The sequence below is a fragment of the Hippocampus guttulatus genome, chromosome 7 (assembly GCF_054856545.1).
Source record: "Hippocampus guttulatus isolate MCC_2025c chromosome 7, RoL_Hgut_1.0, whole genome shotgun sequence".
In the NCBI taxonomy this organism is placed as follows: Eukaryota; Metazoa; Chordata; class Actinopteri; order Syngnathiformes; family Syngnathidae; genus Hippocampus; species Hippocampus guttulatus.
In genome coordinates, this window is record NC_141267.1 from 6,810,648 (window position 1) to 6,833,480 (window position 22,833).

The following is a 22,833-nucleotide window of genomic DNA, read 5'->3' on the forward strand; positions in this document are numbered from 1 at the left end:
TCTCTCTCTCCACCTTTTGATTTGTGGTTGGGATGTCTGTTAACTTTTCTTTTCAGAACCTCCGCAAATCAAGACATCGGGTGTACCGGCAGAAGTTTCTGTGGTGGTTAATAGTATAATGGAGCTTCAGTGTGAGGCCACGGGTATTCCTCCACCCTCCTTGACATGGTTGAAGGATGGACGTCCACTTCCACAAACTGCCAGCGTTCGACTCCTTCAAGGAGGAAAAGTGCTCCGTGTGGCCTCAGCACAGGTCACAAATTCCATTATTCTTTCAGAAGTACTCTGCTTGGGTCGGCCTAAACTATTACGAAGTAATAACATCAGACATTTGCTCAAATGTTAAATCAGTTGGAGGACATGGGCAGATACAACTGCTTAGCCAACAGTCCAGCAGGCGATGATGACAAAGAATTCTTAGTGCGAGTGCACGGTGAGTAACAGACATGCATCCAGTGTAAATGATGGTAGCTTCATTCTGTAAAATGTATCAAGCTTTGTTTTTTGTTATCAGTTCCCCCTAACATTGCGGGGGAGAGCACTCCTGAGGAGGTTTCCGTGCTGCAGAATAGACAGGTGACCCTGGAATGCAAGTCTGATGCTGTTCCACCTCCAACTCTAAGCTGGCTCAAAGATGGTCAACCGTTGCAGGTCAAGAAAATCAGACAAATATTTTTCTATTTGATGCAATGATTACTCCTGAGTTGCCTCAATGACTTTTGACCATTGTGTAGGTGTCTGCGCGTGTGCGTGTTCTCTCAGAGGGCCGCTACTTACAGATCAACATGGCTGGGCTCAGTGACAAGGCTCAGTATACCTGCATGGCCAGTAACATCGTTGGCAGGACCACACGCGAATTTAACCTGAATGTCAATGGTAAATGTATCGGTATTTATTAGCGTGTAGACCAGGGATGTCAAACTCATTTTGACAAATTGATGAATAACTACTTTTAAAATCAGAAGTCAAGAATAATGATTGTTAAGACTTTAGCAAGCATCATGGAACTGGACATGCTTGATTTGCTTTCGCGGGCCACATAAAATGATGTGGCGGGCCGGATTTGGCCCCCGGGCCTTGACTTTGACACCTGTGGTGTAGACCAATTCAGAATGGTTGAAAATAATAAGCACCAGCATGCTTCCAGGTGGTGGAATGCAAGCGACTCCCGCTGACCCGAACCAAAACTAGGACAAAAACAATTGTTGTGTTTCAGGATTCACCACCAAATACACCTCAACACTAAGTTACGCTAATCCAGCAGCACAGTGCGTGTGAAGGGAAAGGATGTCGTGAGTAGTTGTAAAGATAAGATAGCAAGACTGCCTTGGTGCCTGACTGCCTGCCAGACCCCGAACCAAACGTTTGTCATTCGGTTGAAAATTGACGTGTAAAGTCTTTTGATTAAATGTCTAGCTGGGTAGACTACAACACACTATCCTTTTCACACTATCCTTGTCATCAAACAAGCCATTGTGTGGGTCACACACTTGTCTGAACAACAGAAAACTCGAGCCCAAGCGAACATAGGCTTTATAGTTTGGTAACAGAGAAATAGACCACCTACTACAGGCTATTAGCTAGTACATCAATCAGTAAAAGAGCCACTCAAAGGTAAGCTAGGCTCATTTAGAAATTATGGTGTTGTATGGTAACGCGTTTATTGCCCTCTCGTGTATCATTTAGCTAGTCCCTTAATGATCATGTTAACAATGTCTGAAACTCTATCACATCTCTTATGTAAACTACAGTGGTGGTAAAGAAGCTTAGTATCATTTGAGGCATTTAGCCATGTTTTTCAATTGTTCTACCTGAGTCAAATGACGTGTAAGGTTTTGTGTACTAGTGGTACAATCAGAGAATGCTTCATCTTTTGCCACCTGGAAGAATGTATGATGTTGTCTTCAATTGGTAGAAGAGTGGTTAAAAGCAACGGTATCATAAATGTTTAAATAAAAGCACTACAATTTCTTCCTTCAGTGGCCCCAACAATCAAAGATGGCCCTCAGACGGTGTCAGTTCATATCAATGAGCCAGTTGTGATCGAGTGTATTGTAAGTGGTGTACCAGCACCTCAGGTCACATGGAGGAAACATGGAACCATATTGGCCGGAAATAACTCCAGGTACAGAAAAACTCTTCTCTTTCTTTGAACTGAAAAATGTGTGATTTTTTTTATTTTTTATTCATGTGTGTGCAGGTACACATTTATGGAGGATGGCTCATTACACATCCAATCTGCACAGGTGACCGACACCGGCCGCTATTTGTGTATGGCAACAAACCCGGCTGGGACGCAACGCAAGAGAGTCGACCTTGAAGTATATGGTGGGAAACAAACATGCAAGGACATCATAAATAAGTTCATTTAACTATGTCCATCAGCCAGCAAACTAAAGCTAAACTGTTTTTCTACGCGCTTATCTTTCAGTGTCTCCCTCCATCCTTGATGGACGCACCAATGTGACGGTTACAGTAAATGTTCAAACCACCCTTGCTTGTGAGGCCAGTGGCATACCCAAGCCCTCTGTGATCTGGATGAAAAATGGCCGAGCAATCAATACTGACCAGAACCAGAATATGTACAGGTTGATTCAGGTTTTTCTATCCCTCTGTTGTATTATCTAGGATTCACTTAGGCCACTTATATAAAATTTAAAAAAGAATAGTTTTGCTAGTATTATGTGATGATGCAGTTGCAAATGACCTTCTAACAATACAGTGTTCCCCTGCTATTCTGGAGGGATAGGGACCAAACCTTGCAGCGTAAAAATATGTGCGAGTAATTGACAGCCCTCAAAAACAACTATACTGACACACGACAGCAACAAAACACTACATTAAGTTTTTCAACTGCTATGACATACTGAAGTTCCGTTGGCACCAAGATTCCACAAGATGGTGGCATAGCACTACAATAAGACCCTCGTTCACTTCAACATACAGTAGAGTTCCTTGGCACAAAGATGGCACAAGAAACCACAATACAGTTATATATAAGACAGGGCTGTGGGTGGATCACAAAAAAATTGAGATTGCCAAACGATGAATATGCAAGGGTTTACTATAGTTCCATATACTGTAATTCTTTTCAGTATCGTGCACGGCATACGACCTAATAAGAACATTACTGTCACGTTGCGAGGTGGTGGTGGACCCCAAAAAGCAGGCAGGAGGGAAGAGCAGGGTGTACTTCAAGAAGTGTATTGACAAAACACAGAAAACTAAATCCTAAACAAACAAAGTACTAACAACAAAACGAATCCAAAGTATCAAACAAAACCATGACTGAAGCTCAAAAAAACTAGAACAGAACCATGACAGAAACATGACCGGAACAAACATGACAGTAGCAAATAAACAAACACAAACAAACAGCAGGGGAGTCCTTGTAAAGCACTAATTGCAAAATGACCAACAGGTGTGCAGCTGCAGGGAGAGCCCTACAGTGCCACCTTTTGGTCACAAATAGAATCATGACATTTACTTCCTGTTTTGTCATTTGTAGGTTGCTCACATCTGGCTCTCTGGTTGTGATAGCACCCACAGTGGAGGACACAGCTTTGTTTGAGTGTGTTGTCTCCAACGAGGCAGGGAAAGATGCCAGAGCCATCAATCTTACGGTCCAAGGTGAGTGCCATCATGATTCTTTCCATTTTTATACTTCTCACTCTCCATACAATATTTTACAGCCAATCTAAAGTCGACTTCATTTCAGTTGAGTGTTTTACTGCTGTTGTCTTCCTAGTTCCTCCATCAATAGCTGACGAACCCACCGACCTAGTTGTCACCAGGTTGTCCCCAGTGGTCATTGCCTGTACTGCCTCAGGCATCCCAGATCCCACAATTCATTGGAGCAAAGATGGCATCAAGATGCTCGACCTGGGACAAGGATATAGAATCTTGCATACAGGTTAGTGATGGAATGTTTTTTATGTTTGTTTGTTTGTTTTTTTGTGATGCATTTGCAAAAGTCTTAGTTTCCTCAATGGATTTTGGAAGTGTACCTTATATGGGTTTTATATGGTGACTGTATAGCAGTGATTAATCACACTGATTTGGTGTATTGTATTGTGTACAGGTCAAGTAGAAATAAGCTCAGCTGAGCTCAGTCATGCAGGACGCTATTCATGCACAGCTAAGAATACTGCAGGCTCTACACATCGTCATGTGCAGCTCACTGTACAGGGTAAGAGGGAGTGTTTGTAGGTTTTGAGCAAATTAGTTTTGCTTGTATCTTCAGACATGACTCATTCCTTTTTCCATATGCTTTTAAATACTACAATGATATAAAATGTTCATCTCTCTATTTTCGTAGAGCTTCCTGTGATCCATTCCCACCCATCCACCCTGGAGGTGATCCTCAATAACACCATCGTGCTTCCCTGCAGGGCCACAGGCTCACCAAGGCCGACAATCACCTGGCAGAAGGAGGGCATCAATATACACACCACAGGTAACCACTTTGTCTAGGTGTGCGTCTTTCGATAATCTCGTGTGCTCACTTGTGAAAGTAAAGTCTCATGTTTTTCGATAGGTGGAAGTTTCACGGTGCTACCTCATGGGAGTCTACAGATCACCAAAGCGTCTGTGTCCAACTCTGGAACTTATATATGCGTGGCTCAAAACCCAGCGGGTACAGCCCTGGGCAAGACCAAACTTAGAGTACAGGGTAGGTACGGCATAGTCTGATAATTGTTATTTCAACAGCTCAAGTTCTTTGCTAACTCATTCACTTATGGATTTATTTATTTATTTATTTGAGCAATTTGTGTGGAAATAGCACAGAATACAGGGACAATAAAACACCTATAAATATGGAAATTAAACAACATACAGACAAACGACAAGATCATAAAATGTTAGTATTCGAAAGTGTGTAAACAGAAAACAAACCTGCAGTCAAATGCAGCCACTCGAGTGTTTATGGATTTGCTGACTTGCAACCACTAAATAGTCATATCGGGGTTTTTTCTGCTTTGTTGCCTTATTTGTTTTAAAACAGTTCATATTATATTCACTCAATGGATATCTGATATTCGTGTTATCCTCCCCAGTACCTCCAGTCATCAGCTCAGAAACTCAAAATTATCTGGCTCCTGTGGACTCCTCCGTGACACTGCAATGTCAGTCAGATGGCATCCCTCCACCTTCTGTTACGTGGCACAAAGAAGGGCGGTCCCTCGGGGAATCTGTACGGCAACGCGTGCTCGGTTCAGGCTCCCTACAGGTCGCATTCATCCAGCCGGAGGATACGGGAATTTACACTTGCACCGCCTCCAATTCTGCGGGAACAACGAGCCTGGAGATGAGCCTGACTGTGCAAAGTGAGTTTTGATAAATACATACAGCTCCCTATCAACATATTGTGTTGTATTCATGGAATCATCTACTGATCATTAATAAATGTCCGCTTTGCAGTCCCCCCCTCTATTCTTGACTTCGAACCGGAAGTTGTAGTGGTGGAAAGTAATCAGGCCCAGCTGGCATGTCTGGTGAAGGGCGTCCCACAACCGACGCTGTCCTGGGAGAAAGACGGTGTTCTTTTAGGAGTGGGAACTGGGGAGTACACCATTTTGCCCTCTGGGGAGCTTGTTATTGACACTGCTCAGGTGAGGAGTATAACTCTGTCTTCAGTGTACATATAGTGGGTGTGTACTGTACATTCTCAGGTTAAAAAATAATAATCTCCCTCCTTTTTCACCAACTACACCAGCCTGGTGATGCAGGCAGTTACACATGTGTTGCCACCAATGAATTGGGTCATGACAGTAGGACAGTGAGCCTGTCTGTTCATACCTACCCTGTCTTCACTGAGTTGCTTGGAGACATCTCCCTCAACAAGGGAGAGCGCCTCCTGCTGGACTGTGGAGTCAGTGGTATACCCCTGCCCAGGATCACGTGGGCTTTCAACAACAACATCATTCCAGGTGCATCCATTTATTTGCAAAACTACACTTCACAGGAAAACGTATTTAGGATTTATTTATTTATTTTTGCATTTGTTCAGAAAAGACAATGTGAGTAAAGATAAAACATTTCAGTCTGCTTCCAATTTTGTGGGAAGATGTTTGGGATGAAATGAAACATTGACTATAAGGCAGGACCTACAATCCAGCATCGTGATTTTCAAAATAGTATTCTGCAATTTACCCCAAAAAATGTTTTGTGTTGTAAAATTTCCAAGATGTAAAAATGTAAATGTAAATTTTCCAAGAACTAAGGCAGCTGTTATAGCTGCAAATTCATATACAGTGAACCACCGCATGTTTGTGGCACCCACATGCCCATCTATTCTATTCTCTTCTTTTCAATATTTGATTTTTTTGTTGTTGTTGTTTTTTTCAGTGCAAGCACAATAGGCGTAAATTATAAATAGATTTTTACTAATCGCGGTCAGGCCACATTCTTATCCCCCATCCAATTCCACTATATTTAGATTTTGTTCCTGTTTGTATGATAGCCTGATAACACTTTTATTTCTTATAATCGACTTAACTAAAGTTGTGACTTGTGTTTAAAAAAAAAACTCTGAGCGACCTTAGATGAGGATAGGATTTTTTTGTTTTACTTTTGTGAAATGTTATCTTCATTTGAGTTTGTCATTCGTCCGACAATTTTGTAACATTGCCTCTGATGTATTGATGCTGCAGTTCACTATGATCACATGAGCGGCCGCAGTGAGTTGGTGATAGAGAGAGTGAGTAAAGAAGATGCTGGCACTTATACCTGTTTGGCAGAAAACCCAGTTGGAAGCATCAAGTCTTTGGGTTTGGTAAATGTCAAAGGTAAGAAGACATTTGGCGTCCTCCTCCAATTGCAGCTTCAAACTTTACCATGACTTTTTTTTCTCTTGTTCTGTATTCAGAGCCTCCCATCATTGATGGGGACCTTCACTCCAGTCGTATTGAACCGCTCGGCGGCAACGCCATCCTGAACTGTGACGTTCGGGGTGAACCACTTCCGACCATCCAGTGGAGCAAAAATGGAATAAACGTACACATCAACAACCGAGTCCGTCAACTGGACAACGGCTCTCTGGCCATCTATGGCACAGTGGTAGGAAAGCACTTTAGATCGTGCGTGTCTAATCCAATGTAACATCTCCTCAGATCAGGGCATATCTTTTTGACAAATAGTTTTTAATTGAATTTTTTACAGGTTGAAGATGCAGGCAACTATATTTGTGTGGCAACGAATGATGCTGGTGTTGTGGAAAGAAGTGTCATGCTAACCTTGCAGAGTAAGATCTGAGTAAAAGTCATTGACCAATCGAATGATGAGTGCTGAGAACTGCTTGCATCTGCATTATTTTCCAGGTGCGCCCACCATAATAGTAGAGCCTGTAACAACAGTGGTGGATGCAGGCACTACATTGGTGCTCAACTGCCAGGCGGAGGGTGAGCCTACCCCCATTATAGAATGGTCTCGCCAAGGGCGTCCTCTTTTAGGCCACGCCCACATCACTACTCTATCTAATGGGTCCCTGAGGGTAAATAGTGCCCAGAAGGAAGACACAGCTGAATATGAATGTGTGGCAAGAAACTTACTAGGATCCGTCCTGGTTCGGGTTGGGTTAAATGTTCAAGGTAAACCCTTCTTCCGCCTGTAATACTCAAGGTCATACATAATTCCAAAAAGTTAATCATTTGGAAACTGTTTTAGTTCACGGAGGCTACTCTGAGTGGGCTGAGTGGAGCCCTTGCAGTTTAACATGTGGGATTGGTTCTCAGAAGAGGCAGAGACAATGTAACAATCCTCTTCCTGCCAACGGTGGACGCCACTGTGCAGGATCAGGCACAGAGACGCGCAGTTGTCATGGGAAACCTTGTCCGGGTACGAAAACTGTTAACAGCTGGCGATGGTGGGTGTTACATGCAAGACTTGAGGATTCATACATTTCAATCTCTAGTTGATGGGAAGTGGTCAGAGTGGTCTTCGTGGGAGGAGTGCTCTCATTCATGCGGTCATGGTAACAGAACAAGGGTGCGGACCTGCAGTAATCCCTCAGCTCAGCACAGAGGCAGGCCATGTGAAGGAAGTGCTGTTGAAGTCATCGTGTGCAGTGTCCAGCCTTGCCCAGGTAAGAGAACAACTGTTCTTTTGCTAAAGGTAACACTATACTTGGATTATCTGTTACAGTGTAGGCCTCCTGTGAAGTGCTGACTCTGTTTTCACTGCCGCAGTGGCAGGTGGCTGGGGGCCTTGGCTACCTTGGAGCCCATGCAGTGAGACCTGTGGCAGGGGTATGCAGTCAAGAATCCGTCTGTGTAACGACCCTCCACCTGTATTTGATGGCTCACCCTGTGAAGGAACAGACACACAAACACAAGTGTGCAAGGAGAGACCATGTCCTGGTAAGCTACTGTATACTCCACTCTTTGTTGATTTCATGATATGTAAGAGTGAAATCTTTTTTCAGCCATGTACTGTCACGAACTTACAGTATATGATTCTATTCCCTAGTGGATGGGGAGTGGTCATCGTGGGTGAGCTGGGGAGCCTGCAGCGTTTCCTGTGGGGGTGGCACCAGACAGAGAGCGCGTCTCTGTGCCAGCCCTGGCCCACAATATGGGGGCAGGCAGTGTGAAGGGAACGACATACACGTTGACTTTTGTAATAGCGAGCCCTGCCCAAGTGAGTTATCACCAATTTAGCTCTGTGGACATAGTTACGTGTGACCTCTTGTGGTTAACTTTCGTGCCTTTGATATTCTGTCCATCAGTCAATGGGAACTGGGGTCCATGGGGCAGCTGGGGCAGTTGCAGCAAGACGTGCAATGGAGGGCAGATGAGGCGCTACAGGACATGTGACAACCCCAGGCCAGCCAATGGTGGCAGAGCATGTGTGGGCACGGATGCACAAATACAAAGATGTAACACAGCCATGTGCCCTGGTGCGTGTTTTTAACTTGCGTAGAATATGGTGTAGGCTTGTATACTGAATAGCATTCCGTGATTATAGGACAAGCGAGCTCTTTCAGAGGGTGTCTATTCATGAGGTGATGAGGTTCATGTGAATCTGTTTTGTGTTATTGCAGTTGATGGTAATTGGGGACCATGGCAGTCTTGGGGAGAATGTACTGCTTCCTGTGGGGGTGGAGAAAGGGCACGCGTGCGCCTCTGTAATACCCCATCACCTAGTAACGGTGGCCGCCTGTGCCCAGGAGACTCCTCCCAACTATCCAGGTGTAATGTTGAGGCCTGTCCAGGTAAGCCATGTGGCTATACAATGCATCTTGTTGCAATGATGTACTAAAAGCAATTTTAAATATTGTTTCTCTTTGCCAGGTGGGCCACAGATCGCAAGAGGAAGCATTATAGGCAATATCAATGATATTGACTTTGGCATTGCCATACTGAATGCTTCTGTTGTGGAATCCACGTCTGGTGGCAAACTCATCAAAGCATCTATTTCAAATATACCAAGATCATTAGGTCAGTTATATAAAGACTAAACCAGCGGTTCTCAACTGTTCTCACTGACCCGCATTTTCCTATTGTGGCAAAGGCATGACCCATTTTATCGAAGTTATGAATAAGAAAAAGGCTTTTTTGTTGTTATTGTTTAGCCTCTGAAAATACATGTACCCGTTGTTACATTTTGAAATGCAGTTTCAAATAAGTTTGACATACAGCCAAAAGTATATTGCCAGCTATGACATTCGTTCGCCAAATGCTGAGCGGCACTCTCATTGTTTACTGAGTAGCAAGTGTCTAGAGGACAAGTGAATAACATTTTCTGAGGCTTCCCCAATGTTTTAAGATCTCTGTGGAAACTTGCAATGCCTCAGCACTGTTTTTAAGTAGCTGCCCGCGACCCACCCAAGATTAGTCCAGGACTCACTCTTGGGTCCCAACCCACCAGTTGACAATCACTGACCTGAACTGTCATGTTACTTGAGACATGCCAAATTAAAAATGTCTCTGTCCTCTGACTTTCATTCAAGGGCCTGCAATGAGGAAGCTCATTTCCATTCTGAATCCCATCTACTGGACAACTGCACAGGAAGTAGGAGAGGCTGTCAACGGGTACACGTTGACCGGAGCTATCTTCAAGCGAGAAACACAGGTGGAATTTGCCACAGGTAGATTGGTTTCCGAGCTGCATGAACATCACTGCTATGCAGAGAAGCACAAATATTGTTTCACGTGATTACCGTATTTTCCACACTATAAGGCACTTCGGAGTGTAAGGAGCACCTTCAAAGAATGGCCCATTTTAAAACTGTTTTCATTTATAGGGCGCACCGCATTATAAGGCGTATAGAATAGAAGCAAGAATAGTGGCTGTCGTTGCGTTATGCATTCACTAGATGGAGCTAACCTCAAGGGAATACATTACAATACAGCTTCATTTATATAGCGCTTTCATAACAGCTGCAGCTAAGCGCTTTACAGAACATTTAAAATAGTACGTCCAAGAAATCAGAATATTAAATGTGCATTGGTTTATAAGGCGCACTGTCGGCTTTTGAGAATATTGAATGCTATTAATTGCGCATTATAGTGCAGAAAATACAGACAGTTTGATTCAACGATAGTATAGTGGTTCATTCACCTGACTTCTGCGCATGCAGCATGGCTTCAGTTCCCACTCAATGTGAGTGTGAATGATTGTCTTTCTGATAGGTAATTGATTGGTGTGTAGTTTGCCTTTCACTTGAAGTCAGCTGAGATGGACTCCAGTTCTGTGTGACCTAGAACATAAGAAGCAGTATAAACAATTGACGAAACAATAGTTTTTAGCATAGTCCGACCGGTCAGGAGTACTTAAAACATCTGCCACCTAGGCTGGGTTTAGATCATGGCTCAGTCCTACCTGTGAGGAGTTTGCATGTTCTATCCATGCTTGAGAGTTTGTCCCCGGCTACTCAAGCTTTCTCCAAAATCATGCGTGGTGGGTTAACTGATGACTTTCGTCTCCAGAAATCTGTGATTGGCCCTTGGCCACCATAGGCCCTCATGAGGAAAGCGATACAAAAAAAGTGGATGGATGTTGCTTTGGATGCTTTCTAAAAGCTTTCTAAAAGGCTTCAGCTAGAAAGCTGGCTATGAAAAAAAAATAATAACGATCGTGGGTAAAGGGACATAATGCTTGAACTCTCTTATCTTCCTTCTCAAATTTAGGTGAAATTCTGAGGATGACTCACATTGCCCGGGGTTTAGACTCAGATGGAGCATTGTTACTGGATATTCTATTGAATGGGCAACTCCTGCAGCTGCCTTCCCATGTTGATATCAGCATCAAGGTACGCACATTAATATTCATGCAATGCATTATAATTTGGAACAATTACGGGTACATTTTTTGAATCTTCCAATAACTTTATAAGCAGGGGGTGTTCATTTTCTGATGGCCCGTGGCATATACTCAAAACACTATTCTGGACTGCTGATTGAGTTTAATGTTGCCCATATAATTTAAGATTAAGATATCCTTTATTTGTCCCGCAATGGGGACCAGCTGCACGGTCCACCGAGCGCTCCGCTGATCATTCCACGTCGCGGGGGAAAAAGAATAGGAACGATGAAGACGGTGATGATAAGGATGTGTATGTGCGTGTGATTGTCTGGTTGTGTATGCGTGAACAGGCCGCAGCTGCTTCGTCAAGGTCTGCTCATGAAGACAGTCCCGGCTTATCAGTCCATGGCCGAGAAGGAGGGGGTGATGGTGGGGGCACTAGCTTCCGTGCATCCCTTCCATCCAGAGGAAAGGGGTCCAAATAGCGTTGTTTGTTTTGGAGGGACGGCCGCCAACAATTTCAGGTGGCCTTGAGTCCGTGGCTGTATCCCTTCACTGGTGCCGATCAGCCAAATCCGCAATTACTTTCCAAAGCGCAGATTCAACTTCTCCAGTTGAAAACCATCATGCGGAGACACTCCAAAACCGCATCCATTTTGCGGTTGAGCTCGGCCATCGCTTGAGTCTGAGTGTTGTACATCCGCGCCGTGCCGTCCCCAACAAAAAAAAGACCGGCAGCTTCTTCACTTCCAATAAAGCCGCTCCCGTCGGTTGAATTTTACGATAGATCAGGAAAAAACTGCTAGCACCAAACAGCAGCATACCTGCTATCAGAAAGTCCGGTAATGTAGATGTCTTCCTCCTCCTCAACGGACAGTATTGACAGGCACACCATTCTCCGCTTCCTCCAAGGATCTAGGGTGTGCCCAGCAGCAAAAGTCCGCGAGGGGCAAGTAGGCTCCCCACTGCCTGCTCTTCTCGTCGAGAAAATTTTGTCGATGGCATCGGGAGACCAGCCAACCAATTCCATGTTTGTTTTTAGGATGAAAAATACGACAGGAGGCTAGGAAAAGTCAGACAAAGACAGCACATGGACTGAGTGGCGAGCAGGGAAGGGTAGGGCGGGGACAGGAGCAGAAGCAAAAGCGTCCGCCTTCGTCGAGAGCCAAGCAAGGACAATTTGCCAATTGAATTGATGTTTTAGCTTCTGTTATTTTTATTGTAGTGCTTGTTTCTTTTTAACTATGTTTGTACGGTGACCTTGAGTGCCTCAAAAGGTGCCTACAAGTTAAATGAATTATTATTATTATTATTATTATTGTTTTTGTTGCTTTTACAAAGAGTGTTTCTGGATTAGCAAAAATGCTAATACACTTTTTGCAGTAATACATTATCTGTAAAAACAAATATAATTGCGATGAACTGCAGTGAGTGCTTGGTTTTAGTTTGTGATTGTAAATTAATGTAAGATGAAGAATGCCCTTGCATCTTTCGATTTTTGTGTATGTGGGGGCGGGGGGGCGATTGGACACCCCTGTTATTGAGTAAACAACACAGAGTGACTATGTTTAAATGCAAGCGTGCTGTTTTCCTTTCAGGACTACACAGAGGACTACATCCAGACAGGGCCAGGCCAGATTTATGCTCTGTCCACTCGCATGTTCAGCATTGACAGGGAGAGCGTGCCCTACTCCTGGAATCACACCATCTCTTATGACGCGTCCAAGGGCAAGATGCCCTACTTGGTGCAGACGCTTCATGCAACAGGAATCAGCACTCAGTATCATGCCATGGAAGAGGTGCTGGAATACAGCATGCAAGCTCGTATCAGCAAGGGTATGAGAAATCATCTTGATTAAGAATCAGGGCAGTGTTGTTTTTATTCTGCATCAGAAATTACCTAAACTCTGACTGAGTATAGCTTTCCTTAGTTTTAATTTCTAGGTTGTTGGGGGCTTCATTTAGGCCTCTGTATAGTTTTCTGTCCTTCATAATAGTTTTTGTTTTTCATTCCAGGTGATCGCAGTAACCGGTGTCCTCATGGATTCACCTTGTTTTCTGCAGGGCCATACTGTGCAGGTGGGTGTTCTTGGCATAGTTTGTTTTCCACGACTCCTTATTTATTGACATACAGTGAAACTCCTCTACAATGAAACCTACACGTGTGGAAAATACCCTGTAGTGTGAAAAAATCTTCATGCATTAAAGCCATTCCCTGTTTTCTGCTTCTCCCTACAACGAAAAGTCCCCCTGTTGTGTAATACGAAATCATTTTCTCCACCCTTGCCTCGCAATGAGGTTCACTACAACTGTTGTGAAAAATGTCTTGCTGCAAACATGATTTCGTCGTAGAGGAGTCTCAATTTATTTACCAGTACTGGAGAAATGCAGATATGGCAAAAAGAGAAGGGACAGTCACCACAAGGAGGTTCTTTGCAAGAACATATGGATGCAGCTCCACTAGTCTAAATGCGTCATTCTGATTAATATTGCGTATATGGAATAAGACTGAATCCACTTGTTTTTGTCTATCTCCGAGGGCAGACATTTTGCCACCCTGATCGACTGAAAATGACATCACAGTTGCTCATGACTAAGGTAACGACCAATCATTGCTCACCTTCAGAAAGCAGGTGAGCCGTGATTGGTCATTAGCTGTGCCCTGAACAACTGTGTGGTCATTTTCAGTTGACAGAAAGTGACAAAATGGCCGCCCCCGAGATGGCTCAAAACAGGTGGATTTTGTTGCTCAACTCATATTCTGCAAACACATTTTGGCGTTGAGTTGCCATTTAAGAAGTAAAGTACCATGCAGATCTCGAGGTCCATCTCTGCTAACTGTCAGTCTTGTATAAAATATCTGAAACCAATACTAGGACAATACAACTCTTTTAACAAAAAATAACTTTGATGGAAGTGAGTTACCTTGCAGAATATTTAAATAAACATCTTTAAGTACCTTGAATGTACTATACTTATATTTAAATTCCATTCATTTGTATTGTGTCAGTACTCTGGGAGGGATCCGCACAGGTGGCGATGGGATAGGTTCCTCACTCTGGACAGGCAGGTCTATTCCTTCGGTTTGTGTTCTGCGGGTCAGGCATTTCATTCACAAACAATTTCTTCCGATTTCATCTTGTCTAGATGTTTCGTGGCGCAAAAGTATACATTTGACTCTAGACATGTAGTGAAGTAAAAATCCAAGTTGGCCAGAGTATGTCGAACAAAGTTGAAGTACAGATCTGTGAAGATTCTTCTTAAATACAAATACGGTACTTTGTTTCCAAACTGGCTAATGTCTTGTTTATATGCACTGCAGATGAGAATGAGTGTGAAGTGGGAAACCCCTGTTCTCATGCATGCCACAACGCCATGGGCACCTACTACTGCTCTTGTCCACACGGGCTCACCATCTCAGCTGACGGCAGGACCTGTCAAGGTTTACAAAACTCATACACACACACATGCATTGAATGTTCATTGTTGTCAACTCAAAGACTGTGTCTTAACCCAGAAATGTTGGTTTCCACCAGACATTGACGAGTGTTTGCTGGGTGCCAACGTGTGTCATGATGGACAGGACTGCCAGAACACAATTGGATCATACCGGTGCATTATGCGCTGTGGCCGCGGGTTCAGGAGAACAATTGATGGCCACAGTTGCTCAGGTACAATCGCACGTTAGACTCAGCAAATCCTTGAAGTATGCTTCTTTTCACCGAGGGGTGTTGAAGTCTTATTTTATAAATCCGTCCTCTTTTTGCTCAGATATTAATGAGTGCCAAGAGTCCAATCCATGCAATCAACACTGCCTGAACACCATTGGTAGTTACCGCTGCACCTGTGAACCTGGCTTTCACCTCAGGAACCGACGATGTGTTGGTAAGCGTGTGCCTAAAAAATGACTTCACTTTAGTCAAGTCTCCTAAAAACAACATTTTCAGAGTTTTTCTCGGACAAAGTTAAAGAAATGACTCGGCACACAGGGAAAATTGTCTACAATATCGACGGGAGAGATCTCTGAGGGCGAACGGCGGTTGTTGCCCCGGCAACCACACCCAGAGTTCCATGTCTGCCAGTTTGAACTTTTATTGTTACATATGCAAAATACAAGAAAAACACTGCCCCCGATATTTGCATACCGCGCCCCCGGTCCAGCCCCTCTGTAGTGGTTGGTTACCTTGGTTTAAGCTTTGAACCACCAGTACATTGACGCCTTTCTGTCTGGTCTACAATGAATCAACAAGTTGCAGACTTTGCAGACGACAAATGTCGCCTGGGCGCGACAGGCGTTCTCAAATCGTTTTTTGTTGTTCAACAACGCTTTCTTCCCGAATTGTTCATTCCCACTTTGTGACCGAGTCTAGCCTTCTTCCCTCTGTTCGCCCCCTTGCATTGACGTGATAATTGTGGACCTCAAAAGCCCTCCGCCCAGTCGGCCGGCGCCTTTGCGCACAGGCAACGTTTAGACGTGCCCAAATTAAATGAAACTTTAAACATGATACAATTTTGCTCATAGATTTCTCTATCAAACATATTTAGTGGTGTTTGTCAGTTTATACCCACATAATCAAGGTAGTCAGTATTCACACTGCCCCTCCATCCTCATTCATGCTGCAGCACATACCCAGTTTGTTGTCACAGGGAAGCTAAGTTTGTCTCAGCTGACTTCAAGAGAAAGATAAACATTTACATTTACATTCACACGAGCAGCAAAAGAACCCACGCAAGCGTATCAAAATCCCGCATCGCTAAAATCAAACCGTAAACAGTCGAACAATCCCTAATTGTCATGAATTGACAATTAAACTTCAGTAAACTTCTGATATTTCTGGGTGATTGGTTTCCGAATAGCAAGAAACTATTTTGAATGGCCTATACAGTATTAATTTTTACGCTGTAACTATACCACAAACCATGATCTCAAATCGTTACTACGGTACAGTATATCATTATAAACACAACTCGCACTAGCCTATTAAAAACACCCTGGGAGTATAAGTGTACACACACATTCAGAAAAGCCTCCATAAGGTCCGTCCACTAAGATGCCTGGCTACACTTAGCGGCAACATGTTAGCCTCTCAGTCGAGATGCATCATTTCAACGTACTTCCTTGACACCACTTGAAACTTTCCAATCAACCAGGCCTTCGGCACAAACTTCTGCTTTCTTAAAGCGTTACAGAAAGTCAACATAAACCAGTATCGTCGAGTTTTTGAGCAAATAGCTGAGTTTAAATTGCACAAAGGAGTCAGTGGGAAAACCACGAACGGGGGAATTTTTGAATGGCTAACTACGAATAGGCAGGATTTCACTGTACACTATTGAAACGGGTTATCTGGTAAATAACACTTAAGCTTTTTTTTTTCCAGAACTGATTTCTTTGTTACCAAATGTCACTTCAGATATAAATGAGTGCAGGCAGAGAGTTTGTCGATCAGACCAACAGTGTAAAAATACCCGCGGTGGGTACAACTGCATCGACTTGTGCCCAAGTGGGATGAGCAAGGGTGCCAATGGAACATGTGTAGGTCAGTATCATATGTTTATTGTGCGTGTAAGACATCATAGCAGTGCTCTTTGACTTACACCCACACTCTGGCCTAGATATTGACGAGTGCCGAGATGGCACCCATCGGTGCAGATACAACCAGATCTGCGAAAACACCAGAGGGAGTTACCACTGCACGTGTCCACGCGGCTACCGATCTCAGGGAGTGGGCAGGCCCTGTGTTGGTACGTGCTTCATCTTTGGCACTTGCACACAAATTGGTAACCATCAGTAGCTTTCAAAAGTCACCATTCAGAAACATTGAGCAGCAAAACTTGACTCGCTCATGTGCAACACATATGTTAGGCTAAATTTATGGATCTTTGAGGGATGAAAGATGCAACCATTTCAGCTTTTTTTTAATAGGAACTGCTCATTGCTTCTTTTGTGCTTTTCATACATCTGCCAGAGAACTCACCTGTCACCTGTAAACGCACACATTTCTTCTGCTATCCGCCATCTTGTTCAAAACGTCACTGCTTGCTTAAACAATGCAAGTGCTGCAAATTGCCACGCTTACTGATTAAACTCAGCATCAACGAGACTTAGAGTTGCAGTGCATGGTACGTGCCCTTTTTTTTTCTTTCTTTTTTTAAACTTCAACGTAAGAGAATGGACATGGAAAGAGTAACAGAAGATGGCTCCAACTCTCACCGGTTAGGGCTTGCACTTTCACCGTACGAAGACCAGCACCTTTTCATTTCACATCGCTGTTACACCCTGTCTGTTTTCTGTCTTTTACTTTGGACTTGGATTTTGGACTGGGCTTCGTAACAGCACACTCCTGCCTGTGACATCATTCGTATGTCTTATCTCGTCTTATAGCTGTCATCAACTTTCCCCCTTTCTCTTTACGTTCCGTATTGAATATCACAATTCAGTCACATTGTGTTCAACTTGACTGATTCTTTGTTGTTTTGCATTGTGAATTTTAAGGTCTTGTCAAAACTACATTTTACATTTGAGATTAGAAGCAATAAAATGATTGGAAGAAGAGTAATGTGTAGTAAGGCTCAATACATTTCACGTGGCATGGAAATGTATTTCTGTACAGTGGGGTAACTGATGTATCCCCCCTCCCCCACCCTCATCTCTCCTTTCTATGTACACGAACCGCACCACATTTCTTTTATTTCTGTCCTCCTCAACTTTTCTCTCATTTCCTTTCCTGCTCTTTTATTCTCTTGGTGCTGGTCTTTCTTTGTGTCGAGGGCAGATATAAATGAATGTGAGCGGCTTCCGCAGCCCTGCGCCGACCAGTGTGTCAACACTCCAGGCAGCTTTAGATGCACCTGCCCACCGGGGCGCTACCTGCTGGGGGATGGCAAGTCTTGCGCCGGGCTTGAGCGCTTCCCGACTTACGAGAGTTACTCTTATGGCTTCCGAACATCCCAGTCATTTCCTGAGCGCAACCCCGACCAGCGCCTCTACCACAACTTGGCTTCACACAGCTATCACTCCTACACCGCCAACACTCGGGGACACGACAGGGGCCGAAGCCGTAGAGGAGTCCCCGTAAATCAGGGCCCCGAAGCATGTCAGGATGGGTTTGTGTACAAGGATGGCCGCTGCTCAGGTAACTATGAATGGAAGGCAGGGTCACAGAGAAGCACCTGCTTCAGTTTGGACTATAAAGTGTGCTTATTATGTTGCTGTTTAACTATAGCGGCCCGGTGGTCCAGTGGTTAGCGCGTTGACACCAAACTCCACACCTTCCTGTGTGGAGTTTGCATGTTCTCCCCGTACTTGTGCGGGTTTTCTCCGGGTACTCCGGTTTCCTCCCACATTCCAAAAATCATGCATGGCAGGTTAATGGATCACTCCAAATTATCCCAAGGTGTGATTGTGAGTGTGAATGGTTGTTTGTCTGTGTGTGCCCTGCGATTGGCTGGCAACCGGTTCAGGGTGTCCCCCGCCTCGTGCCCCAAGACGGCTGGGATATGCTCCAGCACCCCTTGCGACCCTTGTGAGGATAAAGCGGATCGGAAAATCGATGGATAGATCTTTAACTACAGTATACTGCACGATTAGAGCTCTTCAAGGGAGAATTCATTTCACGCGCTCATCGTTTCATATTACGCTTTTCATACATGACACTGCAAGTCAAAGTTCTTCACAAAATTCCCACCCAGCCACAAGGACGCAAACATACACAAGTAAAAGCTGAGAGAGCAATGATTGACTGAAAGACCAGTGAGGGGCAAGAGAGGATCTCATTAGCATTCGTCAATATCATCACTATCAATATTGTGTGACAGTCTGACGATTATTAGTTGAACAATTCCGGATGATTATTGTTGCGGTTGGTTGAGAGGTGTTTCTAGGATGTGGGTTATCTTGTTCATGGATCTGGAAAGGGTGAAATACAGGATGTGTTCCACTCACCATCTTGATGATGCACTGCTTGCGTTTTGTGATACGTGCCAGATATCAACGAGTGCGAGCTGAGGGATTCCTGCCAGCATGAATGTATGAACGCACCAGGAGGCCACAGGTGTCTTTGCCCAGCTGGTTACCACCTCATGACCAACGGCAAGACATGCCAAGGTAAGAGTCTCACTTCTGGACCGCCATGCTTTATATGTTGAAATGACTGGCAGGACCAACTCGCTGTAGCTTTTTAAAAAAACACATTGAGATGTAAGTTGCCTGTTGTATTTCCAGATATCGATGAGTGTCTTGAGCAGAACATCCAATGCGGTGCCAACCGCATGTGCTTCAACATGAGAGGAAGTTACCAATGCATTGACACACCTTGTCCACCAAACTACCAGAGAGAGTCCAACACGGGGTAAAGTCACATGCAAGACACGGATAAATGTGATAAAAGTTACATTACAGGAACAGCTAAAGCTATTTCAACTCTGTCTGCTCCCAGTGGATGTTAGTTATGTTCCAGCAAGCTTCAAATGAGTTTCTTGCCATTTCGATGGATTTCTCTCATTTTCAGTTTGCTTTAAAGACCAGTTTTACTTTGTATGTAACAGTGTATTGTAACTCAGTCAGGCATTGAAATAAACGGTGTGTTGAATTTGCTCAATTTTATTTTGTCAAGTGGTTGCACAAAATGAAATCATTTGGATCAAAATACATTTAATACTGAAAAGAAAAATGGATCTTGATCCAGATTATTTTATTTCATGCAACATTTAATACTTTTAAAAAATGTATCTTGATCCAGAAGACTTTATTTCGCGCAACCACTTGACAAAATAAAATGGAGTAAATTCAACACACCGTTTTGTTTTCCAGTTCTGGTACTGTAACAGGCTACTCACTGACTTACACCAGGTGTGTCCTGTAATTTACACGAGTGCTGCATGATAGTGGGAAAAAATGTGTTTTATGATATGGATGCCGAAAATTGTAATATTTCTATTATTGCGATATTTAACATGTACCGAAAGAAACAACGTTTTCATTATCTACACTGGCAAAAATGTTGTGCTGCATTTACTCTTTCGTCATGTGGTTGCACGAAATAAAAATTTCAGAATCCAGATTTTTTTTTACATCTATTTAAAACATTATCTGTATACGGATGATTTTTTTTCGAAAACCACATTATGAAATAAATTCAACCACCATTTTTTTTCAATTCGTGAAATAAATTAAAATATTTTCATGTGGCAAAAGAAGCACGCTCAGTGTATTATGAGCCAATGAATTATAATTTTTAAAAAATTATATTTATCTTTAAAAATGTGTTCCCACCTCTTAGCAGCCGATTAATACTCATCTTACATCTGTGATCTGTGTTCCAGGTTCTGTCTGAAGGATTGCCCTCCAAATGACCTGGAATGCGCTCTGAGCCCTTACGCCCTTGAGTACAAGCTCCTGTCTCTTCCGTTCGGCATCGCAGCCAACCAGGACCTCATCCGACTGGTGGCTTACACGCAGGACGGCGTGATGCACCCTCGGACCACCTTCCTTGTGGTCGATGAGGACGTCACGTTACCTTTTGCCATTCGAGATGAGAACCTCAAAGGGGTGCTGTTTACTACTCGACCTTTACGAGAGCCTCACACATACCGCATGAAGGTGCGAGCTCTCTCCTTCAGCGAAGACGGAGGCATCGAGTACCAGACCACCTTCATCGTCTACATCGCTGTCTCGGCCTACCCTTACTGAGAGCACTTTAAATGACACCAGACTAAAGGGGCGTCCTGAAGGGACATCCTCCCCATGCAACACCACTGGGATACATTGAGTTCGCATTGAGAGAATGAAATAAGAACATTGACTTGTGCGTGTGTGTGAGAGGCTATTGGGAAAGAGGATTTAAATACAAAATAAGTCCTGCCTAACCGGTATTTATTGGTTTTAATTCGTGCCCTTGTATTTGTAAAGACTCAGTTACCGGTAATTGTTTAATCCATATCATGCAAAATGCTCACTCGATGCTCAAAAAAAGCGTGTTCAAGTAATAGTCAAATGTAATGGAACACCTGGCCATGGCACTAAACAGGAAGTGAAAAGGGAAACAATCCTGAGGTTCGTTCATGTCAAAGCTGTTTAGTGGGCTTGAGGTCTGGAGCGAGTCATGTCGGAACAGTAAAGGGCCTCGCCCACACGGGCTCCACAAGAATAGAATCATCCAAAATGTCTTGATAAAATGAATAATTAAGATTGAGGAGGAACAAAATGCAATCGCTGTTGATCAATTTATTAGTAGGTGCGCATTCCAACTTTTTTGTCCAAATAGTCGAACATTGAACTCATAGTCCATGGGCCAAACCAGAATTTGGAAACACTCAGGGTGGCATAATGTAGTGACAATTTTTCAAACGGTACATGCCCATAGATTATTTTGGGGTACGATAAATTGGTATCTTTGTCATAGTTATCAATTTAATCCCCCCTAAAATTGTTCACTTAATAATTGAAATCCCCCCCAAATTGTTACTAGATTTTATTGGTACCTTGAGTGGTACAGATGAGTGAAAGTTTGGACTTTGGCCCATTGACAATTACTGGGCAGTCCTTGAACACAATTAAAATGTAGAAATGTGCAGTTTTTTTATGTTATAAAATGTGACGGCATGGCACAAAAGGCACCCTCAGGTAGCTACCCATCGTCACCACTCCTCATAAGAACACCGAGTGATGTCATGCATCAATTGATTCTGAGATGTATTTTATTTTTTTGACATGTACATACATTTTTTTTGTTAGATGAATTGCTATCCTGTACTTATTTTCTCCTTTTTTAAATAAAAAGGTAATTGCATCACAGTGCAATTAAGCTTAAATGTTCCAAGAAGAAGGTGCAGCATGATAGTCTAGGACCCCAGGGGTTCGATGAATCGGTCTCAGGGGTTCGACAGAGCCTCGGCCATGGAAGTTAAGACACTCAGGATGTCAATTAGTTATGACCCGCCTGCATGGCCATCACTGGCTGCAGATGATCACATGACATTGCTTGTCCAATCAGTGCTGCGGGAAATTAGTTCGCTCAGTCGTCAACGTCTGACTGTCGTGATAGTACATCGTGTGAATTTTTTTAGAATTTGTTAATACATTGACTTATGTCGAGCAAAAAAAATTAAAATAAAAAGTGGTCGGATGAATATTTACCACATGGATTCACATGCATCATGGAACGTGATGGGAGCATTCTATCTGCATGATTTGTCATGCCAAGTTGAGCAACTCTAGTATCGCACCGGCAAAACTGAAGGAACACTTCTTGATTCAGGTTTTTATTTTTCACTAATGAAGAGTTCGGTGAATGTGCATATGAATTGGTTGTGTTCGCTACATCGAACAAGGTTAAGAACCACTGGTCGAGTGGTTACAATCATGTTTTGAGATGAAGGGTTTGAATGTCAGGTACCTTTGCTGTGTTTGCATGGTCCGCCCATGCAAGGTTCTTGCAGCTTCCTCCCAACATTACAAAAAAAAAAAAAAAAATGCATGAATGCTAAATGAAGACTCAAAAGTTCTCCATAGGTGTGATTTTCAAGCATGAATGGCAGTTTATACACACGACCACTCCAGGGTCTACCATGCTCCTCCCCCGTAGTCAGATG

The 22,833-nt window shown here is 43.4% G+C and overlaps 1 protein-coding gene across 2 annotated transcripts in view; it reads left to right on the plus strand.

Moving 5' to 3' along the window:
* Nucleotides 1-22,377, plus strand: part of hmcn1 (hemicentin 1) — an 86,861-nt gene extending 64,484 nt beyond the window's left edge. The window contains exons 69-107 of one of the 2 annotated variants that reach the window (XM_086115001.1): nt 57-253; nt 352-433; nt 515-651; nt 735-876; nt 1,981-2,125; nt 2,201-2,328; nt 2,432-2,588; nt 3,509-3,630; nt 3,749-3,913; nt 4,082-4,189; nt 4,319-4,456; nt 4,538-4,672; nt 5,058-5,327; nt 5,422-5,612; nt 5,717-5,930; nt 6,654-6,788; nt 6,869-7,059; nt 7,162-7,243; nt 7,320-7,589; nt 7,666-7,836; nt 7,913-8,083; nt 8,187-8,357; nt 8,467-8,637; nt 8,726-8,896; nt 9,041-9,211; nt 9,291-9,437; nt 9,950-10,087; nt 11,130-11,251; nt 12,843-13,080; nt 13,261-13,323; nt 14,567-14,686; nt 14,781-14,915; nt 15,016-15,129; nt 16,656-16,781; nt 16,858-16,986; nt 18,018-18,377; nt 19,229-19,348; nt 19,466-19,592; nt 20,566-22,377. In XM_086115001.1, coding sequence (XP_085971127.1) covers nt 57-253; nt 352-433; nt 515-651; nt 735-876; nt 1,981-2,125; nt 2,201-2,328; nt 2,432-2,588; nt 3,509-3,630; nt 3,749-3,913; nt 4,082-4,189; nt 4,319-4,456; nt 4,538-4,672; nt 5,058-5,327; nt 5,422-5,612; nt 5,717-5,930; nt 6,654-6,788; nt 6,869-7,059; nt 7,162-7,243; nt 7,320-7,589; nt 7,666-7,836; nt 7,913-8,083; nt 8,187-8,357; nt 8,467-8,637; nt 8,726-8,896; nt 9,041-9,211; nt 9,291-9,437; nt 9,950-10,087; nt 11,130-11,251; nt 12,843-13,080; nt 13,261-13,323; nt 14,567-14,686; nt 14,781-14,915; nt 15,016-15,129; nt 16,656-16,781; nt 16,858-16,986; nt 18,018-18,377; nt 19,229-19,348; nt 19,466-19,592; nt 20,566-20,932 — 6,341 coding nt within the window. In that variant the 3' untranslated portion in view covers nt 20,933-22,377. The remainder of the gene's footprint in view (nt 1-56; nt 254-351; nt 434-514; nt 652-734; nt 877-1,980; nt 2,126-2,200; nt 2,329-2,431; nt 2,589-3,508; nt 3,631-3,748; nt 3,914-4,081; nt 4,190-4,318; nt 4,457-4,537; nt 4,673-5,057; nt 5,328-5,421; nt 5,613-5,716; nt 5,931-6,653; nt 6,789-6,868; nt 7,060-7,161; nt 7,244-7,319; nt 7,590-7,665; nt 7,837-7,912; nt 8,084-8,186; nt 8,358-8,466; nt 8,638-8,725; nt 8,897-9,040; nt 9,212-9,290; nt 9,438-9,949; nt 10,088-11,129; nt 11,252-12,842; nt 13,081-13,260; nt 13,324-14,566; nt 14,687-14,780; nt 14,916-15,015; nt 15,130-16,655; nt 16,782-16,857; nt 16,987-18,017; nt 18,378-19,228; nt 19,349-19,465; nt 19,593-20,565) is intronic. The other variant, XM_086115002.1, reaches the window with a different exon arrangement.
* Nucleotides 22,378-22,833: the final 456 nt, after the last annotated feature.